We start from the raw sequence: 10,308 nt of genomic DNA, 5'->3' as shown, positions 1-10,308 counted from the left end.
GCCCAGGAGTATAGCTAGACAGGCCTCCTGGGATCAAATTCCAGCTCCTACTCCTGGGTGACCCCAGGCAACTTAATCACTTTTGGCCTCGGTTTTCTCTTCTAAAATGGGGCTAATAATCATCCTACTTCATTGAATTATCATGAGGCTCAAATGAGTTATATAGGGAAAGACCTTAGCACATGTAGTAAGCACCACTGACACCTGTTAGATGTTATTATATTATTATTTCAAATTTAGAATCTGTACATCTAGGATCCAGAATCCACAGGCAGATCTACTCAGACTCTTGCTAGTTCACAAGTTCAGTATCCCCTGGGAACCTGACAGAAGGGCAGTCTTGGACCCAATCCTAGACGCACCAAATCAGAACCTGCATTTAGCAAGAGTTAGGGAGAAAAGTTTGCGAAGCACTGCTTTAGAGCACACGGGAGGCCACACCCTGAAAGTGGGCCAGAGACTGGGCTATTTTGAGGAAGCAAGCCAGCAAGGGTTAGGTTGTCCTGCCTCGGCATCTCCACAACCTGGAAACCCCCAGGCCGTTGCCAGGGCGGGGACTTCACATGGGGACACTGCTGGGGTCCCTACACATCAGTATGCTGAGACAGCCTGGTGCCTGGGGCCACCGTGGGAGCGCGATGGTTGAGGCCACGCGCCCAGAGCCCCGGGGATGCCACGAGGTCGAGCGGCGGTTTGCTGGAGTACCACGTGCTCAGGAGGCGATCCACCTGCTCCCGGCTAGAAACGGCCCGCAGGTGGGCCTTCCTACTTCCGTCGCCGTCCAGGCCGCTGGGCATCTCGGTTGGCTCGCGGCCCCTGCCCGCGGCGTCCCGGCTCAGCCCGCGCGCCCGCATCTCGCTCTGCATGCTGGCGAAGAAGTGCAGCACGCAGCGGTGGGCGAAGTCCCGCGCATGCTCACAGCACGTCTCGTCGAAGAGCTTCTGCTCCAGGTCCACGTAGTTGCTCCAGTATCTGCGCTGCAGGAAGACTGTCTGGTCGAAGCAAGGTCTCAGGCAGCGGGCCAGGAAGGCCACGATGATCAGTAGCAGGGTGAGACTCCAGCCGATGGCCTGGGGGGTGGGGGGTGGGGGCACCAGGTTAGATGTGTTCCAGGTCAGGTGCTATGCGGTATGTGGCAAGAGTGTCCCAAAGTCTCTCCCTTATCCCTCCCATCTCTCCCAAATCTATCCATGTTCCCACTTAGTCATCCATCCTGCCATCCACCTCCACCCATCCTCGCTTGCATTCAGTCTTCCCTGCACCATCCATCTGTCCAGCAATATTGTCCATCTGTCCAATATTTCTCCATCCACCCATCCCGCCGTCTACCTTCTCACCTGATACAACGTCTCAGCATCCCATCCAACCATCCTCGCAGCGGACCTTCTGTCTGTCCATCATACGTCCTCCTACCCATCCATCCCTGTTCCCATACTCTCATCCTTTCTTCCATTTATCTGTCCGCCCACCCACCCACCCCTCGTCCTCCCAACCTCCCTCCTGAAGAAACCAGAATACATCACCCCAAAGTATGCCTCTTTGACATAAAAATTATCTTGAATGGAAGATAAGAAGCAGCAACCATAGCAACAGCTCTCCTTACCCTCCTTACCCTCCTCTTCTGTACCTAAGGCAGGAAGTACATGCTCCTTGTACTGGGAGACCACTCTTACCAGCCCAGGGACAGCATCAGAGGAATCTCACGATACACCTTACTCCTTTAGTGTCCTCGGAGACGAACACTGCTCTGCTTTGTCCTGTCATTGCTCTCCAAAGGTATTACTCTTGTTTGTTTGTTGTTTTAAAGATTTCATTTATTTATTTGACACAGAGAGAGCGCACAAGGAGGCAGAGAGGCAGGCGGCGGGGGGGGGGGGAAGCAGGCTCCCTGCTGAGCAGAGAGCCCGATGTGGGGCTCGATCCCAGGACCCTGAGACCATAGCAAGAGCTGAAGCAGAGGCTTAATGCACTGAGCCACCCGGGAGCCCCGATACTGCTCTTTTCGAAGATGGCAGATAAGCTGCAGTTCTAAGCGACCACTTTGAGTTATTCTTTCTGTTTCAAGTTTCTCCCATGTGATGTGTACTGTGCACATTAAGAAACTGTTTTTCTGGGGCGCCTGGGTGGCTCAGTGGGTTAAAGCCTCTGCCTTCAGCTCAGGTCATGGTCTCAGGGTCCTGGGATTGAGCCCCACATCCAGCTCTCTGCTCAGCAGGAAGCCTGCTTCTTCTTCCCTCTCTCTCTGCTTGCCTCTCTGCCTACTTGTGATCTCTATCTGTCAAATAAAATAAATAAAATCTTTAAAAAAAATAAAAAGAAAGAAACTGCTTTTCTCCTGTTAATCTTTTTGTTAGAGTCTCAGCTGAAAACCTAAGCTGGGTGGAAGCAAAGGTTTGCCTCCCTTACACTCCGCCCACGCATCATCCATCCGTCCACCCGCCCATGCATCCATCTATCATCCTTTCATTTTTTTTATCCGGTTCTTCTTCTATCCTCACACGTGCTTATGTAGCCCATCTATGAAGTCGCGCGTCCTATATTTTGGGAGAGGCACTAGGGACTCCTGGAACTCACACTTCAGTGGAGGAACCAATGAAATTGGTGATAGACTGGCTGAATGCCCTGTTGAGGGTCATATAAGGGATTATGGGAATACAGAGAAGGGACACCCAACCTGAACTTGAGGGCTCAGGGAACAGTGAGGCGGATGCTGAGCCCTGAGGCATGAGTAACCGTTATATAGGACATAAACAGGGAACAGTGTGCCAAGCCAAGCATGATGAAAGACTACTTGAAGGGTTCCCTGAGTCTGGAACCCACACATGTCCGACACCCCCTAACCCTCCTCTCTACCCATCCAAAGCTTTAGTCTCTCCAAGGCCATGCTTAAGACCAAGCAACTGTGTGCTCCTGGGGCAGAGAAATCACTCCTCTAAGCCACAAAGACATATTTGAACCCTTATCATTAGTGGATGTGGTTCATGAAGCTCTCTCATTGGCCTCTCTCAGGACCCCTCCTTTCCCCTACCAATTAAAAATAGTCATATGGGGGTTTTACACATGAAGGTGCCAGTTAACCTCCATCTGAGTCAGGACTCCAACCCTGGTGTGACTGAAGATTCTACACTCTTTCCAGCGAACGAGCGAAAACCCAGAGAGTTTAATCCTACAGGGCCCATCCACGTGGAGGAGACCAAACCTCCCTTGATTTTGTAGGAGAGGCTGAGACCCAGAGGGGAGTGATGTGGCCAAGGCAGAGTTGGACCCCAAATCAAATGGGTCACGCATGGGCCTGCATTTGCCACAAGTTTGTCCTGGCTCCCACAGAGGGCTGGGTTCTGTTTTTAGTCCCTGTAGCCCCAGCTTGCTCTGCATATAAATAGTTTTGGCGGGGCATATAAATACTTGGGGCTCTGGGAGGAATCTGGAGTCTGGGCCAGGGGTGGGGCTGGAGTCTGCCCCCAGGCTGATGGAGTGGGGGTGCCAGTGTGGGGATCCAGAGGCCTGGGTAGGACCTGCATTTCAGGGAGGTGGTTCAGAGGGCTGGGAGTGATGACAGTTCAGCTCCCCGCCCTGCCTCTTAGGAGCTGTGCAACGTGGGCCTGTGAACTAAACTCTCAGGACCTCCATTTCCTTATCTGTAAAATGGGATGATGATGATTGCACCCCCTCATAAGGTTGTTCTGAGAATAAATGAAGTAATGCATGTGAAATGCTTACCCAGTGTCTGACACATAAATCCTCAATAAATAGTAATAGGAGTGAGTATGATTTCTGGGAGGTGCTGAGAATGTGCGTATGGGTTGGGGGCAGGGCAGAGGAATGTATCTCCAGGGCTTTTGTCATCTAGCTTCCTGGGGATAGAATGCACTGACTCCTGGAGAGTCTCTGGTCTCTGCTGTGGAGGCACTTAGTGTTGAAGGCGAAGTGTCCACTTCCTAAGGCCCCCTCAGTGTCCTGTATGTGGGTCCCACTCCTAGCCTTCCAGGGACCACCTGCTCCTTCCTTGTGTTTCCAGCAGTGGGGAGGGGCCCCGGGAAACCCTCTGTACCTCCTCGCCCACGCCGCTCAGAACCAGTGCAGGAGATTTTCCAGGGCTGGGGAGAACCACCCGAATTACCTGGGACAGGCACCGTAGGTAGCGGGACACTGCTTTTCTAGCGGGGCTGTCCCTGACCAGCTCATCCTCTCTGCAGGGCACCTTGGCCAGGAAGAGCTGCACCTGGCTGGGGGTCATGTTGGCAAAGTCCAGAAACTTTTCGGGGTCCACGGAGCTGCTGAAGGCACACACGAAGCACTTCCCATCAAGGAGGGCCAGGAGGATCCAGACGAGGGGGGCGGCCAGTGCCCTCTGCAGCACAGAGGAGCACATATACCTAGGGGTAGCAGAAGGCAGGGGGTTAAGAGGGGCAGCTGGGATTCAGCTGCAGCAGGAAGGCCACAGGAGGGATGCAAGGATGGACTTCCCAGGAGGGCTAGGAGATGCCTGGTGTGGTGGGTCCCACTGCAGAGGTCCCAGCAGCAGAAGCTGGGAGGCTGGAGGGCTGGGGCTCCGGGAGGTCAGGAAAGTCCGGACTGGCAGCCCAGGACTGGAACACTGGGGAGCGGGTATGCCTCTTCCTCTCAGGCTCTCCTGGTGCCTTTCCCATGCCAGAGGCACATTAGATCTTTGGTGATGAGTTCCATTCAAGTGGCAGGACTGTGGGCCTCTGACTCAACTACCTGAGCGGTTCTGCCCGAGGGTTTTGGAGGAGTCTCTGCTCTCAGAGGGGGACGCTGGAAGCCAGGAGAGTTAACAACCCCAATCAACCTTCCGTCCACAGGGACCCCAGCTTCCTAGACTCTCAGTGGGACAGTTCCGAGGTGTGTTCTACCCATGTTCTCAGAGGGTCCCCAGAAGGACTGATCCCCGTGAGCCTCTTATTATCACCTTCTCCCCAGAGCTGCTTCTGCGGGGAGCCAGCCCCACCCAATAACCCTTCCAGAAGCAGTGCCTCAGACCCTTCCCTCCAGGTCCAAAATGCCCCCCCACCCCCAGCACCGTCCTTAGGGGCCTCTCTTGCCCTCTGCTCTTCGGGAGGTTGGGTGCTGATCTCAGGACAGGAGCCCCATGGAGCTGCACTCCCCGGGCCCCAGAGGAAAAGGCAAAGGACACAGCCAGTGCATGTGACCCTCCCTGCGAGGCTGAATCACGGGGAGCACGGGACCCCCAGTGAGTTAGGAAGCAGAGGCAGCTGAGCACCTGTTTCTGACTTGAACTGCATACAAAACGTACAATGGTGTCTGCTGGGGGTGTGTATACGGGTGCACGGCCTCTCCCGCGGGGAGCTACAAATCCATCTGAGATCAGGGTGGCCCTGGTGTTTTCTAGGGACATTGTGGTTGGAAGGTGGACCTGAGGATGTGTTATGGACTTATGTTACATACGCTTGAGAACACTGCAACTGTCCATGCCAAACAATGGGGAAAGGGGGCGATCATCAGCAGGCTGAAATCCATCAAGCCCCTCTGGCCTCTACCCACAGATCTAGAGCACTTTGACCTTTTGTCTGAAACACTGAGGGGAGTGGCGTCAGCTTGGGAGCACTGAGGGAGTGCACCTGTGTTTGACTCTTGCCGTGCCTCTTCCTCCTTATAGAAGCTCAGTCAGGTCACTTAACCTCTCTGCCTCAGGGGCCTCATCCTTAAAAATGTGTCTACTCCTGGAGCAGACCCAGGGTCGAGCTAAGAATTGAGAGGCTGCGCCCACATGGTACTGGGTATAGAGGTTGGCACGGAGCAGGGGTTCGATCCCAGGGCCGTGGAACCGTGATCTGAGCTTAGTGCCTGAGCCATCCAGGCGCCCCCAACAGCTGGTTTCGATAAGGTGCACCAAGCGAGTAAGAGGCTCTGAGGGCCCTGCGGTACAGCAGGTGAGGTCCTAGACCCTGGGGGAGCTTACGGGAGAGGGAATGCAGCCTTGAAGCCAGTCACGCCTCCGACGACGTGTGCGAGCCGGCTGTGCGTGTCACGGGATGGTCCTTCATGTATGTGCTGAGTTACAATACCTGGCCAGCCAACACACATGACCTGGGCAAAACCTGGGAATCCTGTATCATCCCTGGGTCGCCCGTCCTGGCCACGGAAGGGTGATGGATGACAGGAAAGGAAATGTCTGTTTTCGGCATGGGAAGTGACTAAGGGGGTCTCTGTGAGCTGATGTCACCTCAACTGGGGAAAGGAGGGGACACAGGTGATAGTGTCCATGGGGGGGAAGTCCTCCCGATACCCATGAGGATCACCGGGCCTGGGGAGTCACCTGGCAGTGTCTGAGGGGGGGAGGCCCTGACCGTGCCCACCCAGGTAGTGTGGGACCGCACCTGATGATGCCCGGATCCTTCCTCCGCTGCCCCGCAGGCCGGCGCCACTCCTCAACCATCACCACGGACTGCCGGTTGGCAAGGAGGCCGCAGAGGAAGAGGGCGAGCGGGGGTGTGAGCAGCAGGCCCAGGCCGTAGAGGGCATTGTAGCGCGCCAGGCAGGGGCAGTTGAAGTCGAAGGAGGAATACATCTTGACCGTGACCGCGGCCAGCAGCAAGCAGACGCCATTCATCACGGACTCTGAGCTGGACTGGATGTGCTGGAAGAACATGCGGAACTTTTCCATAGCCTCGGCCTCGCGGGGGTGGGCAGCCGTGGGCCCGGGAGAGCACTGAGGCTTTGGCCGCCTTCCCAGGCAAATCCAGATCCGTCTGGGGACAAGCCTGGGGGCTTGTCTTCCAAGGGCCTGAGGGGGCAAGGAAGGGGTGACAGTCAGCTCTCAGCCCAGACTCCTGGGGCTCAGCCACAGATGTAGGGCAAAGGCAGGATCTCTCTGCAAAGGCTCCCCTGCACAGCCACGACTGTCCCCCAGGGCCACTCCTCTGTTCTCTGGAGGAAAGAGTCACTGCTCTGCGACCTGCCAGCCCAAAGCACCTCTAGGCAAATGTGCCCTGCCCTGTCACTCCACCCTCCCCAGCCCAATCCTCCCTCCCTTCAGGGTTTGGATACTGAGGCCCGACAGCTGGTGGCCCTTCTTGTGGGGGGATAGGCAAATTTTGGGTGCGGTGAGGCAATGATGCTGAGGGGACCAATGATATTTTCTGGTCTCGGTCAAAAACACGATTTGGCTCAGCTGAGCTCAGAGAGATTTTTGTGTTGACTTTCATGCTGGGAGGGCCCAGTGGGCACCTCCCCCTGCCTGAAGGCTGCCTGGAGGAAAAGACCCCAGAGAAGAGTCTAAATGGTGTTTTGGCCTTTGCTGGGTGAGGGGCTGTGGAAGGGGAAGGCCTTCCTGGCAGAGGGCAGCACGAGGCAAGGAGGTGAGAAGCCCCCTGAGGTGGGCCAGGAGTCTGGGGTTGCTGGAATGTGGTATCAGACAGGGAGTGTCGTGAGAAGGGGCTGGAGGGGTCAGTGGAGGTCTGCAACCTTCCTCTCTGTTTTCTTCCGCTGTCCCCAGGTCAGCCCGGGCCTCTCTGAAGCATGGTCTCCCACACATCTCTCGTCTGCCTGGGTGGGACCAGGGGCTCCTGCAGCTTCCTAGCTTGGCATTCAAGGCCCTCCTAAATGTACCCAGGCATGCCCTCCTGTCTCCACACCTTTGCTGACACCTTCTTCCAATTGGAACACCCTTGCTCCTCCCCTCTGATCTTCAAGAGGCAGCTCAAATGCAGCACTGTCCCCCAGCACCCACTGGTGACCGCAGCTCTGGGGGAGCCTCTCTTCTCCTTTGGCCCCTGAAAGGTTGCCTCAGCCTGTTATTATTAATCCTCCTCAGGGGTGGGGGGTGGCTCTCCCAGTGAGGGCAGTGACGTGGCCTGCAATGTTGTTTTCTGTAGCACCGAGCGTGGTGTTGAGGGTATTTTAAGGCAGACCATCCTACATATGTGCGAATTTCATAACTGTGCGGGCTGTACCTATAATGAGATAGCGACAGACAGAAACCGGGGTCTTACTTATTATTTGTATTTTACATCATGAGAGTGTTAGTGTGGGTCGTATGAGACAGGATCACCGTGTGAGGGACAATGAGGAAGTGGGAGGGCCATCCTAGGTGTGCAAGTGTGATTCTGAGTGAGAAACTCTTCTAGCCTGATTCAGGCTCCTAACGTAGCTGAGAACCACCACCACCATTCTTCAGGTGGGTGTGGGTTCCAGAGAGGGTGGACATCTGTCGGAGGTCACACAGCCTAGTGGGGACAGAGCCAGGAAGGGAGCTGGGATCCCCTTTCTGTGACTTCCAGGACCTACTCACCTGCTGGGCGGCTGAACGTAAGAGCCGCCAAGGCCGATAACCTAGGGATTCTCCACAAAAAGCAAACAGTCTTTCTGGGAGAACATGGCAGGAAACTGGGACAAGGTCTCTCCCAGTTTATCCTGCTCACAGGTCCAGCGTGAGAGGCGAGACAGAGCCCCCTGGTCCGCCCACCACAACTTAAAGAGATATTATCTCCCAGAGTTTGGGTGTAGCTTTACATTTTTAAAAATCTGAATTTCGGGGTGCCTGGGTGGCTCAGTGGGTTAAGCTGCTGCCTTCGGCTCAGGTCATGATCTCAGGGTCCTGGGATCGAGTCCCGTATCGGGCTCTCTGCTCAGCAGGGAGCCTGCTTCCCTCTCTGTCTCTCTCTGCCTGCCTCTCCGACTACTTGTGATTTCTCTCTGTCAAATAAATAAATAAAATCTTAAAAAAAAAAAAAATCTGAATTTCCTTCCTTCCTCCCTTCCTTCCTTCCAAAAGATTTTATTTATTTATTTGTCAGAGAGAGAGAGAGCAGGGGGAGTGGCAGGCAGAGGGAGAAGCAGGCTCCCTGCTGAGCCGGGACCCCCCCCAATTCAGGACTCCATCCCAGCACCCTGGGATCATGACCCGAGCCGAAGGCAGATGTTTAACCCAAGGAGCCACCCAGGCATCACGCAACATTCTGTATTTTCTAAATATCTACTTTTATAGTAACGATTTTAGAAATTTCCTAATAAATCATCAACTCTTTCTACTGGAAAAACGTAAAGGGGTTATGGAACGGGTAAAAGGGGAGGAGGATCATATTTTGTTGCCAGGAGCCCGGGGCCTGCTGGACCAGGAGAGGCAGCGACCGAGCCCAGAACCTGAGAGAGACTGATTTTCCTCCTGTGGGTGGGAGGGTATTAAATTGTAGATCTGCTGCGTGATAATACCTTAAAGCAGCCTTACTTCATTAAACCCCTTCCACACCCAGGGGTCTGTGTCTCTGTTTTTCTGGGTCTTTTCATTCTAGGGAAATTTTTTTTTTTTTTTAAGATTTTATTTATTTACTTGAGAGAGAGACAGCGAGAGAAAGCATGAACAAGGAGAAGGTCAGAGAGAGAAGCAGACTCCCCATGGAGCTGTGAGTCCGATGCGGGATTCGATCCCGGGACTCCAGGATCATGACCTGAGCCGGAGGTAGTCGTCCAACCAACTGAGCCACCCAGGCGTCCCTCTAGGGAAATTTTTTCAGTGCACGTTTTCATTTGAAATGGTGTCTTAAATCTTTTTAGCAGTTGGCAACATGGGTTAACTCGTAATCGGAAGATCTGTATAGAACAAGTCTTTGGTTTATTTTCTTTTCCTTAGGGTCTTGCAAATATATCTTGGGGGTCTTCCAGATTTTTTTTTTCCTGTTTAATAGGAACCTGAATACTGTTTGAGAAACCTTGGCTTTGCTGTTCTTGGAGTTCCTGTGACTGAAGGGTTCACTGGGTCTAGGTGCTACTGGAGAAAACTCAACCTATCTGGAGTGTGAGTTGTGAGTGTGTGTGTGTGCGAGCACACACATGCGTGTGTCTGGCTGTATATGTACTTGTGGGTGGCATGTGTGTACACTCATGCGTGTGTGTGGTACGTATGCATAGTGTTTGTATATAAGTGAGTGTCTTCTGAAATACAGGTATGGCTCTGTTTCTTCTTTTTGTAGTGAGCACACTCTCCCCTGAAGGTTCTTACTCTCTCTCTTTTTCCTTCAAAAGGGGCGCCTGGGTGGCTCAGTGGGTTAAAGCCTCTGCCTTCGGCTCTGGTCATGATCCCAGAGTCCTGGGATCAAGCCCCGCATCGGGCTCTCTGCTCGGTGGGGAGCCTGCTCCCCCCCGCCCCCCGCCTGCCTCTCTAACTACTTGTGATCTCTGTCTGTCAAATAAATAAATAAAATCCTAAAAAACAAAAAACAAAAAACAAAAACAAAAGGAAGACACCAGAAGTGTGTCCCTCTTGTGGCTCAGGATGGGAGGACCATAGTTCCCTGGTGTCTAGCAGAGCAGTGGTGGTGCCCTTCCCAC

General features: G+C 53.9%; 1 protein-coding gene across 1 annotated transcript; it reads right to left on the bottom strand.

Moving 5' to 3' along the window:
• Nucleotides 1-231: 231 nt before the first annotated feature.
• Nucleotides 232-6,888, bottom strand: CALHM3 (calcium homeostasis modulator 3). The gene is made up of 3 exons (XM_004749337.3): nt 6,360-6,888; nt 4,121-4,376; nt 232-1,070 (listed from the first exon to the last, which is right to left on the bottom strand). Exons 1-3 carry the CDS (start codon nt 6,644-6,646, stop codon nt 585-587), a joined length of 1,029 nt encoding a protein of 342 aa, XP_004749394.1. The 5' UTR covers nt 6,647-6,888; the 3' UTR covers nt 232-584.
• Between the last annotated feature and the right edge of the window lie 3,420 nt (nt 6,889-10,308).

The sequence above is a fragment of the Mustela putorius genome, unplaced genomic scaffold (assembly GCF_011764305.1).
Source record: "Mustela putorius furo isolate JIRA1106 unplaced genomic scaffold, ASM1176430v1.1 tig00003909_pilon_pilon_pilon, whole genome shotgun sequence".
Taxonomy (NCBI): domain Eukaryota; kingdom Metazoa; phylum Chordata; class Mammalia; order Carnivora; family Mustelidae; genus Mustela; species Mustela putorius.
Note: the sequence above shows the minus strand (reverse complement) of the source record. Positions and strands in the feature narration are given on the sequence as shown.